This window comes from Tachypleus tridentatus, chromosome 1, assembly GCF_004210375.1.
Source record: "Tachypleus tridentatus isolate NWPU-2018 chromosome 1, ASM421037v1, whole genome shotgun sequence".
Lineage (NCBI taxonomy): Eukaryota > Metazoa > Arthropoda > Merostomata > Xiphosura > Limulidae > Tachypleus > Tachypleus tridentatus.
In genome coordinates this window covers 71,721,195-71,741,612 of record NC_134825.1, presented here as the reverse complement: position 1 = coordinate 71,741,612, position 20,418 = coordinate 71,721,195, and the positions used below count along the sequence as shown (strand labels likewise).

Here is a 20,418-nt window from a genome sequence, read left to right as displayed (position 1 = left end):
GTATATATAAAAAGACACATAGAGTGTTTCAGAAATATAATTATTTGACATTATAATCTGTAATGTCTTGTTTGTTTGTTTTGGAATTTCGCACAAAGCTACTCAAGGACTATCTGTGCTAGCCGTCCCTAATTTAGCAGTGTAAGACTAGAGGGAAGGCAGCTAGTCATCACCACCCACCGCCAACTCTTGGGCTACTCTTTTACCAACGAATAGTGGGATTGACCGTCACATTATACACCCCCACGGCTGGGAGGGCGAGCATGTTTAGCACGACACGGGCGCGAACCCGCGACCCTCGGATTACGAGTCGCACGACTTACCCGCTAGGCCATGCCGGGCCATCTGTAATGTCAAAATACTGTGTACAGAATTTGCGTCTTACACACCACACAGTGCACTCTGTTGAAACATAAGCGGAAGTACCAAATATTTCAGTATCGCTGAGAAAATAACCGAAAACAAATATGGAAGAAAAATATAATTTCAAAGTTTTGCTTTATATTAAAAAAGATACAGAAAGTAGCCAAGTATATTTCAAAGTAAGTTTTGTGCAAAATACTGGCTTGATTTAGGTTATGTTACTCGTCAGATAGTTTCTGAAAAATTGGATCTACTTAACTTTTACAGGAATTAAGCGGTTTTATCTAGATTTTAGGCTTAATGACACTTAATTCGCGAAGTTTGTCACATCCTGCAGTGTGTGACTGTCAATATGCAAAAGTCACATCCTATTGTTTAGAAGACTGAAAAATTACAATCTAAAACATTAAACTACCATTAGATACCATTTTTTTTTTACATATATTAAGAAAATAATACTTGTGCATCGTTTAAATTGTGAACAGCTCTTGAAAAATGAATATTGAAGTGATAAAATATGAGACTAAGTATTTTATTTAGTTGTTAAGACTAGAGCCTAGAGGAAGAAAGGTTATAAAAAGGATTGAACTTGTACAGTATTTATTACCAAGAAAAAAAAGATTGCTGGAATTAGGGTTATAAATTGTCTTTATCAAAGTTTATGGTTTATAGGCCGTTTGGAACTTCAGTCTTAATTGTCAGTGTGACAGTTAACTAGTCTAATGCCAAATACTTCAGGAACGAGTTGGAACTGTATAACGTATTTTTGTGAAGGTTGAAATATTGCCATTATATTTACAGAGACTATTAAAACTGTAATATTTTTTATCAATCTAAAGTTTAAATTGACTGATGTCATATACGATAAAAGCCTTTTCAAAATATATATTATTTTACTGTAAATGACTAAACTGAATCTTACACTTTTTTAGTGTAAACACAAGTTGAGGTTTAGACCAGGCAGCAGCTAGACCAACTTTTTGTCATAGTAACTGTAGGGCTTTTTAAACTTTAATTTGAACTCTGAAAATTGTTCCTGGATAAATATATATATAGACTATATATATATTCGTATGTACGAATCATTATAATAATGGATAATAAATTACATTTATAATTTTCAAGTGTACATGCTTGTATAGCTATAAGCTATAGCTATGGTGAATATAAGTGCCAGTGAGTACCTCTTTCTGTGAATCACAAAAAATTGCTTGAAAACAGTTATTATTCTCAATAAATTATAATAATAGCACAAAATTAATCTCAAAAGTACCTGCTTTTCAAAATTTTCCTGAGGGGAGACATGCCACAGATACCTTTTCCTCCAGCACTGGCAGGCTTTACACAATATTGTTTCCTCTCCCTATAGTGAAGCATGTGTATATAAAATGTGAATCAAAATGATTGTTAATTCAGTTTTATGCAACTGAAGTCCTATTATATGAAATTTGGTTACTTTTAATTAAACAAAAGAAACAGCTTTAATAAAAGTTACTGAAGTTATATATATGTTATTACTGAAGGACTTTATACTGAGTGAAAAAATTGTTTAATGTTGTATTGATTATCATGTTCATACAGTTTGCATGGCTTTAAGTTAATTGTTTAATGAACAAAGATTCAGATTAATATATATCTGTTGAGTTTGTTTTTATTTTTTTTACAAGAAGTGTTTTTGTATTGGGTAAAAAGAAAATTAAACAGAATCTGAACATTTGAACTCAAGATGTGAATATGTGTCTTATGATTGTTTTAAGTTTAAAAATCTGCTCTTACTAAAATTATAATTTCTTCATTAATACAGTTTTAAATGAAAAATTCTACTAGGTGAATGGATAATTTATGTATCATTGTATATTAAAGAGTGAAACTAATAGTAAGCCTAGTGAATAATTATGTTTTTATTCTTAATCTCAGACAGATGGCCAGAGGTTTTCTACTGATAAAACAATCAAATTGACAGTGAATACCAGTTATGGGTTTTCGGTGGTCACCCGTCCACCCCAGATAATTCAGTAAGTTGTGAGAAATTCATCTAAGTAATTAATAACATAACATAATATTTAGGGAAAACAAGGAGCCTGTTGGTCTATCTTGGCTCTCCCATCCTCTAAACTAAACTAAAACTATTAAATAAGTAAATAAAAAAAAATTTATCATTCACATAATTTTCAAGCTTTTTGTTAAACACACTTAAATGTACTACTTCTACAGCATCCAAAGGTAAAGCATTCCAAAGGCCCATCACCCATTAGAAAAATAAAACTATTTTAGTTGAAGATTACTCCTACTTTACCAAAATTTATTTTAGTGTTAGTGTTCCCTTAGTCCTATTGTTTTTACTGTTAAGTATGAAAAAATATGATGCATTAACACTGTCAATTCCATCTACAATCTTAAACACTTTAATTAGACCCCATTTAATGTTTTTTCTTTCAAGAGAAAACAGGTTCAGAGATCTTAACCTCTCCTCATATGACAACCTTTTCATTCCAGACACCATTCTAGTAGCCTTCCTCTGAACCCTTTCCAACAAATCAATGTCCTTCCTAAGGTAAGTAGTCCAAGACTGAATAACAGTGTTCCAAATGTACCCTAATTAGTTCACGTATACACTGAAATTATAACCTCTTTAGACTTGTAATTAATATTTCTGTTGGTACAATTTAAAAATCCTGTTTGTTCTACCACCAGCAACAGCACACTGTTTGGATAGTTGAGAAACTGATCAACCATTACACCAAGATCCTTTTTTTTTCTTGATAATGTTAAAGTTATTTCCATTCCTATTATATTTTAAATTCAAGTTATGGTAACCCACATGCATTAACTTCTGACATTTATTTGTCCAATTTGCTACATGATTCAAATTATTTTGTAAAACAGCAAAATCCTTTTCACAGCCAGCAACATCCAAGACCTTAAAATTATTAGCAAATTTAAGTAACTTATTGACCATTCCTTCAACTGTGCCACTCATGTAAATCAAAAAGAGCAAAAGTCCTAAGACTGAGTCCTGAGTTACCCCATTTGTGACATTAACCCAATTTGACTGAACTCCATGCGTAAGAATGCTCTGCTTTCTTCCATTTAGCCATTCTTTTATGGAATAAGCTGTCTTATCCCACATATCTGTAGTGATACATTTTTACAAATGTTTTATGTGCACCTTGTCAAATGATGTTTGAAAACAACAGATGCATCAAATCTACACCCTTACTCTCATGTATGCAAGCAGTAACCTTTTCAAAGAATGTCAAAAGACTTGTAAGGCAAGATTTTTCTGTAGTGAAACCATGTTGACTATCCAGTAAAATTATATGAAGTTTTTAACTAACTTCCCAAAGCATCTTTAATCAGACTTTCCAAAACTTTTCTATCAACTGATGCAAGACTTATAGACCTATAATTACTTAGACAGTTTTTATTACTTTCCACAAAAAGAAGAATGACATTAGATAACTTCAAATCCTTTGGTACCTACTCACTATTGAACAACCAAAAAAATAGTAGGAAATGGTTCACACATCCAATCTTTAATGTCCTTCAAGACCCTTGGGAAAATATCTGATCCATTATTTTTAAACTTTCAAATTTTTGTTAAAAAACTCATAATTAATAAAATCATCTTATCTAACCTTGTTTCCATCTATCAACTATTAAAGATGATGGATAATGCTTTATTCATCATTAATAATAAAGTGAATAAAAAAAATACAATTTAATAATCTAGCTATCCCTTAATCATCAGGTACAAGCTTTCCTTTATCATCCTTGAAGGATCTTACCCCTATGCTAACATTATGTTTACCTTTAATGTGTTTAAAGAAAACCATATTGTTAATGTATAGATTTTCACACATCCTTTTGTTGATGTTCTAGTTTCCTGATTAGCAAACTTTCTTAATCTTTTAAACCTCCCATTTTACCAGTCAATTCAAATTTCTTAAACTTGTGATGCACTTCTTTAATTTTCTCTCTTACACCCTTTGTGGGCCAACCTGGTGTATTACTTGCAGTAACCCTTTTATTTCTATCAGGAATATGTTTATGGTGGTATCTAAAACTATCTTAAAATTATGTAGAGTGTAATATAAATATTTTTATTAGATCAAACAGCATTCTGTTATTTTGGATACATTTATGGATAAACTGAAACAAATTTATTAAAAAAAGTCATATATAATGTTCAGAAAAATTATTTCTAGTAAAAATATTTATTAGTTATAGTTTGAATTGGGAGTAAAATTAATATTCACACTTTCCTTTTTTGGGTCAGATTTCAAGTTATTAGCTTACATTTTTCTTTACCTTTGATCTCTGGTGTGCTTCAAACACACTTGAGCTTGCTTCTTCAAAATTGAAATACATCTTTCAACTTTTAAGAATTTCAATAAGTTCCAATAATTACCTGTAAAGAATCATTGTCTCAGTTAATTTTGGTATTGTTGTTACAAGAATGACTATTGTAATTTTAACTGCTTGTTGTTGTTTTAAAATGAGATCTGGTATTAACATTTATTTATTACTAAATATAATTTTTCAAAATTTCACTCTCCTTTTTATGTTTTCATCAGGAACATAAGTGTCATGGGAACCAATGTAAACACTTCAGAAATGACTGGTGATAGTAGTAGCTTAACCTATACCTTCACCTGGCCAAGTACAGGAATACAATTAACAAAGAAAGGAAAACGAGATACCTTGCCTATTGTACTTGAGGTAACATGGAATTTGAAACTAGAAAGTTATAAAATTGTCAAGCATATAGTTTAATCAGTTTCTCTGTTGAACAGATAGAAAAATTTGAATTCATAGAAATTGCTTTATTAAAAAAACATTACACCAAATTAATATTATTTTTTTGGCTCAAAAACACATGATTGCTGAATAACATACTTATTTGTGTTTGCAAAATAATACTATATATGGAGTAATAACAGTAAGTATAAGAACTATTTACATGAACAGGTCTCTTGTTTAACTAACACTGGTTCTAGCTAGATAGGAAGCACTGAAAATAAAAATTCTGGTTGTTGTGATGTGCTAAAACTTCTGTTTGTTTTCTTAATGAATTCTTTCTAAGCATGCACAAGCTTCTATAGTTTTTTATGGTCTACACTGTAAATTATAAATGTATTAATTATTTTAGTGTGCTCTTTCTAACCTCCTGTCTGTATTAATGTAATCTAGCTTAAAAGCTTGTAATGTATTTTGTATGTATGAAGGTAAAGTGTTAATTATTTTTACACTTTTTATGTTGGTAATAGAATTTTGAAAACATTTCCAAAGCATCCATAATTGAATATGATTTTAATATTTCTTATAGTACTTTGATTTCCACTTTATTATTCATTTTAATCTATGCAAAGAGTTTATCCAGTTTCAGGGCCAATAACATGGCAGGGGAGGGGTGCATTGACAGCCATTTTAAACTCAGTGCCCACTCAGTTTTAGATTCCAAGTTGGTATAAAAAATTAGTGGCAAATTATTAACAAAATTATAATTAAGCACAAAAGTAATAACTAAAAATGTCTACAATTGAATATGTGTAGCAGTTAAGACTGGTCATTTTGTGTGTTACTAAACCCATTTTTAGAGGTACACTTAGTGCAGTACTGTTACATTACTCATTTGTTAGTAATAGTTGAAATTTAGGCTTTTATGTATCTGTTCAGTGTCATTTGCCCTACAAATCATACATTTATTTATTCATGACTGTGAATGTAATTGGTAGTTTTAGTTGATTTTATAAATAATACAGGGAAGAGTTATTGCATTTGATCGAATTAAATTATTCACAAGAGCTTTTATACACATGTATTTATACATGAAAATTGTCCAGTCAAGTGAAAGTGATTATATCTAAGTGTCAAATTATATCTACATTCTTTAGAATCATTTGGCAAGTATCAGTATTTGTTTGTTGCATTCTGTAGAGGGTGTGATTATTACATGGCTTTATTTTTGTTCAGCAGCTCAAACAGATTGCTAATGAGTTTGTGGTTATTCAAAAGAAAAACTTTTCTAAAATGAACAATCATGAGATTTTGTGCTCTATGGATGTTTAATAATACTGTGCTGTTATAATATTTATTTATTTCCTTGTTCATGAAGTTCTAAAAACATGTAGGTCCAAGAAGTCTTGATAAAAATGAAATAGAAACATTGTAACCCGAGTGCTTTCGAAAAGCGAACCTTTCTTTGTCAGGGGCAAACTGGGAGTTATTTTTTTAGGAACCATGGGAACAGGAAAGTGTAAAAATAGTGAATGTGAGTTAATTGATCTGGGTTAGATTTTCCAAAATTTCCTTCCCAAAATAAATGGGTACCTTCTTTATAGTGCACATGCTTCTACTGGATAAGGGTTCTTGTAAAGTAGTAAACATTTTACTATTTTTTTGTAGTATTGGAGTGATTTTGTTTTCATGAAATGATGTGTTATCTACTACATACTGTGACAAGAATCTTCACTATTTTTATCATTTAAAATCAAAGAACATTTATTGTTAAGAAAGAATTAGTTTATTTATTACTAAATATCTAAGTTTTTCTGTAATAATCCAATTCTTTTTTTTCTCAACCTTAATGACTGATTAATCATACAACACTTCTTACTACACTATTAATAGTGATGAAAAATGTTTAAAGAGTGTGCACAAGGGTATAAAGGCAGTGTCTTATATAGTATTTTCTAGGAGAAACCGATGAAGTGGTATTTGTATTTCCTATGCAATCTTACACCATTTTTGAACATGCACATATCATGTGACTACTCTTCATCAAAAGTATTACATCACCTGTATTGGTGCAGCTTGCTTCCTCTGTCATCCCCGCTTAATCTTCTGTTTCTTAATTGGCATAGCTTTGTTTAGATGTGTGTTTTTCACATGTGGCTACCATTTATGATTGTACTTATTTGCCATATCAGTTTTTTTCAAAAGTTTCCTATGCTGTGTTTTTATTCAATTGTTTCAATGATTTATTATTTTTTTGCATTTATTTCTTGTTGCCAAATTATATTAGAATTTCACAAGAATTTGTGAGTCAGTGTAACAACTATGGTAGTTCCCATTACACTCAACAGTGTTATTAATATAACTTCCCAGGAATTGGGTTTAACTTTGTCTCCAGAGAGGTATAGGCTCTAATTTGCAGGGAGCTAGATTTATATGATTGGCTTATGATTTCTTAGGCCCGGCATGGCCAAGTGTGTTAAGGTGGGCGACTTGTAATCTGAGGGTCGCGGGTTTGCATCCCCATCTCATCAAACATGCTCACCCTTTCAGCTGTGGGGGCATTATAATGTGACTGTCAATCCCACTATTTGTTGGTAAAAGAGTAGCCCAAGAGTTGGCAGTGGGTGGTGATGACTAGCTGCCTTCCCTCTAGTCTTACATTGCTAAATTAGGGATGGCTAGCACAGATAGCCCTTTGAGTAGCTTTGTGCGAAATTCAAAAACAAAACAAACAAACAAACTTATGATTTCTTCTTCTTTTTAACATGATAGTATTTTTTGATGAAGAAGATAATCAAGGAGAAAGCAATTGGACACTCTTTTTTCTGGTACTTTCTTATTTTGGGAAATCACATTTTACACACTTTTGGTTTTAAAGCTGATTACTCAAGCTAGTAATATATACGTATTCTAGTCCTACTTGTGGCTGTTTATTGGCTAATGTAACTATGGTTCTCTCTGCTTCATCTTTTACTTGTACAATCTCCTGTACCCTTACCTCTATCTTATTCTCTACTTCATGAATCTCAGTTAGATATTGTTCATTGTGCATGGCTTTTGTCAAGTCCATTCTCTCAGCCCATGGACTGAATCCCTGTGTTGCATTTTTCCTTTCCTCATTCATCAGACCTTCTTCTATGTCCATTTACAAAAATTGATGGTCTGCCTTCTGTCTTCGGTTTTTTTTTACATGGCTTCCAACCTTCCATTTCTCATCTTTCCATATTCTTCATCAGGTTGTCCACTTCAACCATGTCTAGCTATCAAGTAGCTTTGTTGAACATCTTCCAGCACTCCAAGTCTTGTAAGGTTTTGTCTTCTTCTGTCATTTTCATCCTTTTCTGCTCCTTTTGAGTCATGTGCCCTCCATGTTCCTCTAATTTGCCTGAGTGGGACCTCATTGTGGTCCTTTATGTCCTTTCCTGTTCTCCCTTTAAACTTTTGTCTACATGTTTAATGTACCTTCTACCTCAAAACCTATTTCTTTCTCACCCTTTCTTGTGGGCATTGTGAATCAGATATTTATAATACCTGCATCTTCTACCATTTCTCATGTGTTATGCTATATCCCAACCAGTCTTTCTCTGTAGGGCCTATGCTGCTCATGAAGGTGGGTTGATTTTTATACTCATTTCCTTATCTTCTGTCTTTAACTTGTTCTTGCATTATGATTTTGATCAGCTTCTTCTTACATTATTATGTGACATGTGCTGCCTCCTTTTGGTCTTCAGGTTCCTGAATTTTTATTCCCTATAACTCTTCCATTTCCCATGATGTATCCTCTGTAATTCTAAGTGGTTTGGTTTTTCAACTCTGTCGGCTGATATATTTAGATTTATCCATGTAAGGTTGCTGTCACCACAGTGTTTCTTCTCTTCAAATTCATCATGCCACTTTGTCTCTGGCTGCTTAAAAGCTTTGCTGTCCCATGGAAGAGATTGTTCAGCCAAGAATGTGGACTACTTCAAATACCTTTGTTCATTATCTGCACAGTCTGGCTCTATCTTAGGTAGATATTGTTTCCCTCCCATGACAATTCCACACATGTCCATTTGCCTTTGATTGAGATAAGTGTTATAAATTCCTTTCATTTACTCTTTTATTTTTCAGCAGCCTTCATTTTTACCACAAATAATGGGATCTCACTTTGTGGCAGGTTTTACCTAGTCAGGTAGTATGTTTTTCTCAAACCCTCACTATATTCTGATTGCACTATAATACTCACTGTAAAGATGGAGTGTTTTGGACTTCATGAGTAAAAGAGAATGGGATTTCTACCCATTCTGGCTGATTCTCTGATTGAATAACCTGGGTCAGTCTGCTTTTTGAAACAGGAATTGTGGACCACCATTGCATTTTTTCTGGTGTAACATTTTTCCAGATTTCAATTATGTTTACTTCCCCCTTTTTTCTTCCAGTGGAGCATGGAAGTCCTTACCACATTCCAGTTGATGGGGTGATGTATGATGCAGGCTTCCTCCTGAGTGAGTTTAAAAGTTTAATTTACAATCATGATTATACACTCAGTGAGAAAAGTACAAAACTCGTTTCTTTTCTCCTTCTATTTACTTGGATGTTTGTACCCAGATAAATAACTGTTGGCAGGATTCTCCTCTTAATTTTGGGTTTGGGATGACAACTCTCAGAATATATCACACTTGTGCTCATTCTTTATATTCAGCTCATATCAAATATATTTCACACTTCATGGTGAAAAACATACCTGTTACAGAAGTACCACAGTACCCCGCAAGTGTGCTTCGTTTTCCTTTCGGGAAAACAACTTTTCATTCTTAGTGATTGCTTTTCACATGGTTTCAATGTTGTGTTCCTAAACAGGTCACTTTGCAGTATTGGATTCTGGCTTTGTGTGAGAGGTACCAAAACAAAGGCTTCTCTGTCTCTGAAATGTTTTGCAGTATTTTTCTTCAACAAGTTTTGATAAGAATACTTAATTGCAATAAAACTTGATTTTTTGTTTTAGGATTTTTGATAGGTTAGTGAGGAACAACATAAAAGTTGTGATAAGACATTAAAATTGACAAGTGTAAAGTAGAAACAGTTCATTCACAAATAACTCATTTTTGATATTATAGAAAATAAAATAAACTGACAGATGAATTAGAAATAGGCCTGTGAGTTTGAGTATAAAAAGATACATATTAATAGGTATTATTATTGTATTTCTTAATTTTTTTTATACATACATTTCCCTTCCTGAGTATCCTTGTAGTAATTTTCTATAGCTTATTATAAGAATATATGTAGTTTATATGTAGGGACTAGATAAAGCATCTTTTGAAGTAAATTTTACTTTTATAATCTTTTTACCTGTAAAAGTATCATCTCAGTAATGTTTCTACTATCCTTTTCCTTTTTCTGTATTAGCCTGTTTTTATTTATTTATATGCTGTTCCTTTTATTGCAGGTTAAAGATAATGGATCACTGACTTTGAATCTGCAAATGAAATTCTACAAACTAGAAGATAAACAACATTGCACTTGGGGTACTCCACTCAATCACATTGAATTTGACTGTGAAAGTAAATCTGGGACAAGTTTTATAGACATTGTTAAACAGACTTACCGTTAAGCATTAATGTATGATCGACCAGTATTCCACATGTTTAAAAAGATACAAACGTTAATTCGATGGAGTAGTTTCATTCTGGTAGTAAAAAGTAATTGAGTTTTCTGTCCAGTGGTATATCATGGAGTAATGGTGCTTTCATCTGATTTTATTTTGAAATGTTGCAATTTAGAATAATTGTTAAGAGTTTGATTATGTTCTCTCTAGTTTCTAAGCGTGTAAAGGAATTTTATGTTTCACAGTGGATTGGAAACTTCATTTAGTTAATACTGTATACTGACAAATGATATCTAACTGGTGTTATAAAATTTATCTTTATACAATTGACATCCTATTCTCACGTGTTGCTAATTATTAGCTGTATTCATGATATGATGATTTGAACCTAGTGTTGTCGTGTTAGCTTGGAAACTTGTAATCTTTGCTTTGGTACTTGTTGGGTGTTTCATTAGATATTGGGTCAAGTTTCACAGTTAATGTGGCTATCATTAATGTTTAGGTTTTTTATTGTTTATTTTAAACACACAAATACAGACACACATACATATATATATATACGCAGTGTGTACATGTAATGTAATTATTGTGCATGTTTACAAACTGTGTAATTTAGTTAAAAAACATTGAATGGTATAACCATAACTTTTATGAATCCTTCTTCCGAGATTTTATCTAAAGACATATAGAATTATCTCTTAACAAGCAAAGAAACCCTTTATGCACCTATACATATTAAGTATAAGAATTTATTGGAACTTGTGTGTAACTCTGTCACTATTAAACTCTTCAGGAATGCAGAATCCTTTAGTAGTTAGATAATTAAGGCTTATTAAATAATTTAGATTGTAATCTACACTTTTTAAGATTTTACTATCATAAATGTCAAGTTTATTTTCAGTTCGTGTAAATGTTTATGGTATATAAGTGAGTAAAATTATGCAATGTTAGTCAGCATTTTGTGTTGGAAGATCTGTTACTTAAACCTTGTATTGTTTGCACTGATAGAGAAGCTTTATTTATCTTTCGTAGTTTTTCTAATAACAGTTTGAGATGTAAGAATATACATCTGGCCAAATAGATTCATAATTTTGTTATAATTGTAAGAAATTGTGTTCTTTTAATACTTGCTTATAATTTGGCTAGTATTTTTAAGTTTATTTATTATTGCAGGAACTTTGTTGATATGTAACGTTTCTAGTAATTACCTGTATTTTGTTAATATCCTTGGGATTTGTACCTTTGTTTAAAGCACTGAAGGATATAAAATTTATTTTGATATGAAGGTTTAAGAAGGCATTATTTTAGTTTATTGTGTGTGATAAAATCTAAATAATATTCTATTTTATGTAGTCAAGAGACTAAAAAATCCTCAATATTAATTTAGTTTCTCTCAAACATTCCAAAATACTCCAGTTAAATTTACTTATAAAATACTGTTATCTGTGGATATTTATTGAAATGAGAGTTTCTAATCACTGTTATTAATTGATAGATTGTTTGTTAAAAATAGAACTTTGTATTTTACTCATATTCATTGTGTGACAATTGTTAATCTGTGGTGGATCTAGGATCCAATCTTGAAGGAACCATTTCATGGAGGAAGGGGTGCCACACATGAATGAAAAAACAAACAAACACAAAAACTGATTCCATCATCTGTATGAGTCTTTTTGTAGTTTTTATTAAAACAAGCTTATTTGTTGGGTTGTAAAAACTTTATTTAAAACCGTAACTGAAACTTAAATAAACAGTTACTTGTACTCACTTTTGTAATAAAAACATCACCGAATGAAGTCGATTCCGATCCCTGTATGCATATATTTCTATTGCATAGTTGTTACATGGTAGTTCTTTCCAATGGAATTGAAGAAACTAACAATTTCAGCCCATATTCCATAATTGTACTTCTTTTGTACTTAGCATTCTTTTAATTTTTGAAAATATCCTTTTTGTCTCACAGGTGGAAATTGATACTGTTGCAAGGATGAAAGTCATGTTAAATAAGGAAGGAAAGATAGATTTATTGCACATGTTCAGTGCATCAGTTGCAGGTTGAGTTTAGCCAGTTTATCCTTTGGTGTTCATTCCTTCAAAATATTGCTGCTATGTGAGTATTTTCATCTTGGCTTCAGTTTCATTAACTCCAACTAAGCTTTTGTTTTTCTGGAAGGCTGGATTGTTCTTTTCCCAGCATTTCTCATTCACTGCAAATAGGATGACACTAGTTAAGGCAACACTGGCTTTGAAATGCTTGTCAAAGCAAGTGTGAACATCTATAAGTGTTGCATCCAATGACAGTGAATATTGATTCTAAAATAGAATTTGAAACTTTAATGCATAGCAGCTGTTGTCCTATGTTTGGATTTACCAACTAAACTGGTAAATGTTCAATTTTTATAATTGTGGCCAAAGCAGAAGGTTTTATGAACTACTACTTCCTTTGAGAACTGCCTTTGTGTTGTTAACCAAGTCAGGTACATGACTCAAATCCACATCTGTTTTTTTACAGAGCTTTGAACAAAAGTTTAATCACTGCAGGAAAAGATATTAGGCAAGTCAAGCCTACTAGAGTTTTAGGTCATTGCTAAGACATGCTGGAGACAGTCTGACTTCTTTTTGCACCTCACTGTATTTCCAAATTTTCACTAAAAGATTTTAATACCATGATTAAGATATTTTTAAAACTTTTAAATGAGTGTATGTCTTTCAACAGATCATATCATGATGGTAGTTTCCATCGTTTACTGAACTGATAACCCTGTCTGTTTGACTTTCTGCTAGAAAAATGGCTCCATCACGACATCTAATCGTAGGCATATTCTGAACAGTGCAATGTTAATGTCTCTGATAGTTGCTAGGAATTCATGATTTTGCTTAACTTTCTCAGGTCATTCACTGTCACTGCTATCAGACACATCTTTCTACAGATTTGCAATAATCATATTAAAATGTGCTGCACTCTGATCACATGTGTTATGGAACTTCTACAGGCTGCATCAAGTAAAGTATTTATTTTTTCCTATTGTGCACCAAACATCTTCATAATCTGGATGTCAGCTAACTGCTATCCACTTCAAAGTTGTCAGGTGATCTGAATTTAGTTTCCTGGGAAGAATTATTTATTCTAGTATAAAAAAATACAGAGAAATATACTTTCTTGCTTGAGGTGCCCATCGTTTCTTCAGGAAAAAATTTATGCCAGTTTCTCCTCTAGTCATGAATCTAGTCATTTTCAGCTGGATTAAAACATACCAAAAATGCTTTTGAGTAATAGAAGAAACTAGGAGTATTGAACAAACATTGATTTGCCAACCAAGCAGGATTATAGACTGTGTTGTGGAGCAAAGTTTGTCTTGACCTCGTAACTGATATTTTTAATTTGCATTTTTCAGCATTTTCACTGAACTGCTCTTTTCTATGCAGTTGCAAAATATGTGCACTAAACATTTCGAGTTTTTCCCCCACCCTATTTTTGCTAACTCTATGGAGTCTGTAAATAATGAGCAGTTGATGCAGAAATCACTAAAAAAATGTATTATTTGTAGTTTCCAGCAGCAAAATGCATGGCAGATCCTATTTTAAAGGCAATGCAGGGTGAGGTAGGTATCTATACAGAGGGTATCAAGAATCTTGAGAGGTTCTTCCTTCTTTGTTAATAAAAAGTTCCGCCCTTACATAATTGTTTTGATTTGGTCAAAGATTTAAAGTCTTTTACTTTTCATGACTTTGTAAGTAAGCAAGTATATTCCATAGGACTTATGACAGATCATCTACCCAAAGAAGAAAGGAAATCTTAAATTGACTTATTTTAAAGTACCTTTCCACATTTCAGAATTTGACAAATTTTGAGAAATTAGGGGTAAATATCCCTTGGCCTGCTGTCCCCCTCATTCCTTTTTTGGCAGTATTGCAAGGCATTCATTTTTGAGTTTGTATTTTACCTAAAACCCAATATAATTATTTGTACAAATAAAATATCATGCTTAACAAACTGGGACATAAAGATATGGCACCTGATGAGGTGGTGACTATGGATGAAATATAAATCTGAATGACTTTTCATCTTTGGAGGGCACATGTGTAGTTGAATTAATAGGTGTATGATTTAATCATAAAGTGCATGTTTCATAGCTTGTTGCATACTGGAAGATAAGTACATAAGTTGAAAATGAATGCTTAGTTATGACCTTTAGCTGATAGAAACAGATAGATAAAAAACACAGTTTCTGTACTTGTACTGAAATAATTGTGTACAGCAACTTGTAGATCCACTAGTGTTGTCAATTTGACAGATGTACAAATTTTAAAGTGTATAAAAATCATTTAATTCCAGTTAAAGCAGTCCTTAAAATGTTTAAGTACCAGAAGAGATTTTTGAGTCATGATAAAAGCTAATACTCAAGATGTGGAAGTACAATTTTTTTTTTTTTTTCAAAAGAATGAGCACTCACTACATAATTATCTTCTGTTCTAGTATTGTAACCTCCACGTGGGGCAAATATTGCAACATGGCTGAAGCCTAAAACTTACTAGAATAGGCTAAAAATACATGTATCTAAGTTTGGATCGATGGTTAGGATTAAGCATAAATATTAAATTGAAGCTACGTATGGACACATTATAGTTTGTATTAAACATAACCATAAACCTAGTAAATCCATATGTCTAGAAAACTATTAATTGGAAGTCTAAGTTTTCCTGCAGCAGTTATATTAAACAAAAAGCATTATGTTTTTACATTTCCAACTTTCAAGCCTTGATAATATTACTGAAGCCTGGTTGGGATGAGGACATCCATGTTTTTCATTTCTAATCTTAGTATGGGTATAGGCTTATATATGCATGAAGTTTCTGTTTGTGCTAAGCCATGATTCAGATTCTTTGTTTCACATTGGTTTTTTCATAACTTGGTATAGTGTAAAAATTAGTTAGATGATCTACAACTAATGTATATATATATGAGAAACTTTGCATCTGCAATAGACTCAGGCTATATATTCACAAGATTCATGTTATAAAAAAATCTTATGTTTATAGTACCTTAAACTTTATACTGGCAAAAAATGATGTTTTTTTATTCATTATTAGACAATTGCCCAGATATTTTTTTGCCAGTTGGCCACATCTTTTAAAATTTTTATGAACCTAAGATAAATTTTAGGAGCATTTGATAATATGTTAATTTCACATTCTGTGTAGCATATATGTCTGCTTTGAGAATGTGTTGCAGACTAGTACTATAAGTTTGATATAGAAAAGAGTAAAATGTTTAAATACTAAACATAATCTGTAAGTCATATATATGCACATGAATAATAATATATTATGAAAATGTACATATAATACAGTATAATATTTTTATATTTCTCTCATTCTTTGATCAGAGCACAATTTCATTTTATAAAGATTTATCTGTTTTCAAGAATATGAAATACAATGACAATAATATTCATATTTTACAAACTCCAGTTTAAAGTTCCTTGTTGGTAATGTATTATTTCCATGTTAATTTACAATGATTGCAAGAGATGTTAGGCATAGCTAGTTTATTAGATCTTCACATTCCAAAAGCTTGCTATAGTTATTTAACATATTTATTTGGTTTTAATCATCTTGCTAATATTTGTTTCATACTAAGCTGTCTGTAAAATATATGTATCAAGCACATCTATAGTTCTAGTTGAAACCAAAAAATAAATATTTATTAACATTCCATGTTATAATACTTCTTCAGAAAGTAATACTAACCTTAGATTTATAATATAAATTTGTTACTGTAATTAAAATATCCATTTTAAGATGTTTTAGAGAATCCAGTCTAGAGTATTTAGCAAGTAACTAGTTTCACATGAATGTCATTTACACATTAAACCTTAGATATGTTAGAGTGAACTTGAAATGCATCTTCATAGATTTGTATCATATTAAATATAGCACTAATGATAAGTTATATATTAACATATTAGTAATTCTTGTTATTTTATCTTTGTGTTCAAGTATTCTATATAATATTTATACTATGCATATGTTTTAATAAGAAGTGCATTTATAACCACATTTTCAAAGAAATATACATCTAGAGTGATGTTTTTAAAGAAAGTGCTATAAGAAAGTTGAAATGTGATCTGTTTCGAGTAACGTTTATAGGAAGTGCTGGTACAAAGATGAAATGCTATATATCTAGTAATCTCTTTGAGGAAGTGCTAATATAAAGATGAAGCTACTGATCAAATGAGGTTTTTTTAAACAAGTACCAATAGAGAAATGGAACATGGTCCACTTAATGTTGTTAGGAAATGCCAACACAAACATTTTTTCAATGAAGTCGTCATACAAGGATGTAACTCAATCCATTTAGGGTAAATTTTTTTACACAGTTGCTGATGTGAAGATGAAATTAATTGTTTCACATAAGTGAAAATAAAATGAAGAAACACTCTACTTGTGCAATGAAACACTACCCACAACATTTTCTTTGTAGTTGTATTTTTATGGCCAATATTTTGATATAGACATTAGAAATGTAATGAATTTCAAATCATGTATTTTTAGAAGTTCTAAATGTTAATTGTAAAGTTATTAACATCTGTAGTTAAATGTGTGATATTTCATTTGTAATTTCTAATTAAATATATGACACCATGTTTGGTTTGAGGTTAAAATTGGCAAATGTGCTTTTTTCATATGTGGAAGTTATTTCAATTATTTTCAATGTAAGCACCTTCAAAGTTTTTAATTTTGTAGGTTTATACAGACTACTCAATAATGTGCTTTAATTGGTTATATGCAAGTTTAACTGTATTGTATATTGGAGCAATATCAAATATTATATATATATATATCTTCTTCAGTTTATGTTATTCACAACATTATTTTAGTAATTTAAAGTTTTGCTGTTGAAACTGTGTAAAAAGATAATGCCTGTTAAATAAAATTGGAGTTATTACAGAAGTTCCAGCTACTCTGGAATGAAATGCGTAAGGACAGTAGAAATTAGGTGACACTATTGTGTATATAGTTCTGAACACTGATTCATTACTAAAATAACATTGTTTTTGTTTTCAAGTACAGTTTTGTTTTTCATATTTATTAAAGATGACAAATTAAAATATCAAAGCAAAAGAAAATAAGGTCTTTATTATTGTCATGTTTTGTATAATGATTTTCAGTTCTAGGGGAATTTTTGTGAATCTGCATTTTATCATACTGATGTAAAAAATAAGTGTTTTTAAAGAAAGCCAAATGGGATATACTGATTGTAATGTTACCTTAATAGTACAATAGAAAGAAAGATGCTTGCCTTTTTATTGTGTTTTATATTGATATGCTTTTAAATATTCAGCCCTAGAACTGTAATAAAATGAAGTATACTTGAAATCATCTGTTTTGAATCATACCAATACATTGGTGACTGTGCAATTTCTCATCAGGATTAGTAATAATACTGATTTGGTTCATTTATATAACTTTGCCAGAGAGATATGTATCCAACAAAAGCACATGACACTACACAATATTCTTTTAAGTTTTATGTGGCATATTTCTGAAATAGGTTTTTATAACTTTATTTATTTACATATTCCATTGATGAGTGGACTTTCTAAAACTAGAAAGTATTTAATCTCAGATAATTGAAATTAAGTTATTAAAAGCCAAATTAAGTTCATAAATATATGAAAGAAAATAAAAACATGTTACAAACTATCCCAAACATACCAAGCATATTTTCAGATAATACAAAGTTTTGATCAAAAAGGAAAAATTACTAATATTAATTTAGTGTTGCTGGGCATACTTTTGTTAATAGAATGTCTGAAACATACCTCCATTACCACTTATAATTATTACTTGACCACCAGGACTTCTTCTTTGCCTATCTAAGGATTAGTTTGATTATTTTCCACCTTCACCAATCTACAGCCACTACATGGTCAGGTGGCTAAGGCACTTGACTCGTAATCTGAGGGTTCGAATTCCCGTCACACCAACCATGCTCGCCCTTTCAGCTGTGAGAGCATTATAACATGACGGTTACTCCCACTGTTCGTTGGTAAAAGAGTTGGCAGTGGGTGGTGATGACTAGCTGCCTTCGCTTTAGTCTTATACTGCTACATTAAGGATGGCTATCGCAGATAGCTCTCGTGTAGCTTTGCGCGAAATTCAAAACCAAAACCACTGCTCGTCTTTTATACCCCCATTCAATTACCCTTGGTGATATTTGCCCTGTGATACTCTCCACCCATGTCAGTGTACCCTCAATCCTGGTACTGTATATAAGCACCTCATTCAGATAGTTTTAGTACTTTTTCGCGATAAAGTGTAAATAACAGGTTTCCCAGTATTATGATTGTTTTTATTGATCAGAAATTCTTTAAACGTCATTGTGTTATCTAATTGATTTCAAAGTGAAAAAAATAATAATTGAAAATGAATGATTTCTTCTAACTTGTAAGCAGATTATGGGTAAAGATTCCTGGATTATTATTTCCGAACATGGAGGCCAATTGGGTTTCTTCTATTCCACCTATGATATCTAACGTCGCATAATAACCTGTGTGTGTCTGGAGGGCCTTCTCTTAGTTAAGACTGTCATTGATTGTATTTATAGTGAGATGAAAACGTGGCTGTTCTCTTGGGGGCCTCCGAGTGAAGCTACATTTGAGGGCAATCTCCGATACTTTGAAAATTCTTCAGATTTTATTTTTTCCTCTGCCTTCTTTTTCGTCTATTGGGTTTTCAGCCTCCTGTGGGTCAGTGCTAAGTTTACGGACTCTCGCGGCACCAGGGTTCAATTTCCTAGGCTAGATGTGGCAGATGACCTGCAGTTGCTTTGCTCTAACAGAACAAATTACTTTACCACGGTCTTTAAATGATATATAAAACACGAAAGGGAGGCCACTTTAGGATAAACTGCCTTTGGTTCGTTTTTCTTCTGCTGGTTATTTGCATGTGTGATGTTTTGGAGTTTTTCCTGATTGCTTTTCAGCCTGTAACTTAATTAATGGATAAAAGGTCTGGAAGTGATTTTTTTTATTCTTTCTCAACAAAAAAAATTTGGTTCGTACTGGAAGGTTTACTTGTTAAAACATGTAGGAACAGTTACGTCTTATCAAACACATTGTCAGAACTTCGTGATTTCATCTACCACCAACAGATGAAAGCATTTTTCCGACTTTCAAATAATATTTGCTCCTCGAATTTTGGGCAGAGTCTGCAGTTAATCTGTGTCCCATGGTGGGACAGTAATTCTACTAACATACATTTCAACTACAATATTTTTTTTCAGTTTGTTAGACGATTTTCAGGATCACTAGTTTTGTTGAGGATGAGGCTGGATCCATTGTTATCAAGCATATTCATTCATTATTCGGCTTCTATATTTTCCTGATTGTGGTTGGAGCCTCGAATTTCATCGGCTTCTACAAGGGGTAATAGTTCAGCTTCGATTCATGGGTACAGATTCTGCCATCAGCTCCTCAGTACATTAGTACTTAGAATACATTGTGTCTGTATTAAAGGTTTCACTGTCTAGTTGGTTTGCTAACAATGTTGGTGATTAATGCATACCTTCAGAAGCTGTGGGGCTGTATTCTAAGAACTTCTGGATGTGTGGTAATCCTAACATCTGTCCAGAAATCTTACAGTTCCTTGAGTCACAATTTACCATTCATTTCACTTCTTACCCACTATTATCCACACAACCTGTAAGTTTTCTGTTTTTGGGT

General features: G+C 31.7%; 1 protein-coding gene across 2 annotated transcripts; it reads left to right on the top strand.

Annotated features, from left to right (window-relative positions):
* Positions 1-290: 290 nt before the first annotated feature.
* On the top strand, positions 291-18,070 carry LOC143252010 (CB1 cannabinoid receptor-interacting protein 1-like). Of its 2 annotated transcripts, XR_013028783.1 has the most exons (5): positions 381-542; positions 2,281-2,378; positions 2,860-2,917; positions 4,941-5,085; positions 10,532-11,972. XR_013028783.1 is itself a non-coding variant. In XM_076503520.1 (4 exons), the coding sequence occupies exons 1-4, from the start codon at positions 468-470 to the stop codon at positions 10,694-10,696; spliced, it is 483 nt and encodes a 160-aa protein (XP_076359635.1). In that variant the 5' UTR covers positions 291-467; the 3' UTR covers positions 10,697-18,070. The 2 variants fall into 2 exon arrangements, 1 of the variants encoding a protein (XP_076359635.1); XM_076503520.1 differs by lacking the exon at positions 2,860-2,917 and having other exon boundaries at positions 291-542; positions 10,532-18,070.
* Positions 18,071-20,418: the final 2,348 nt, after the last annotated feature.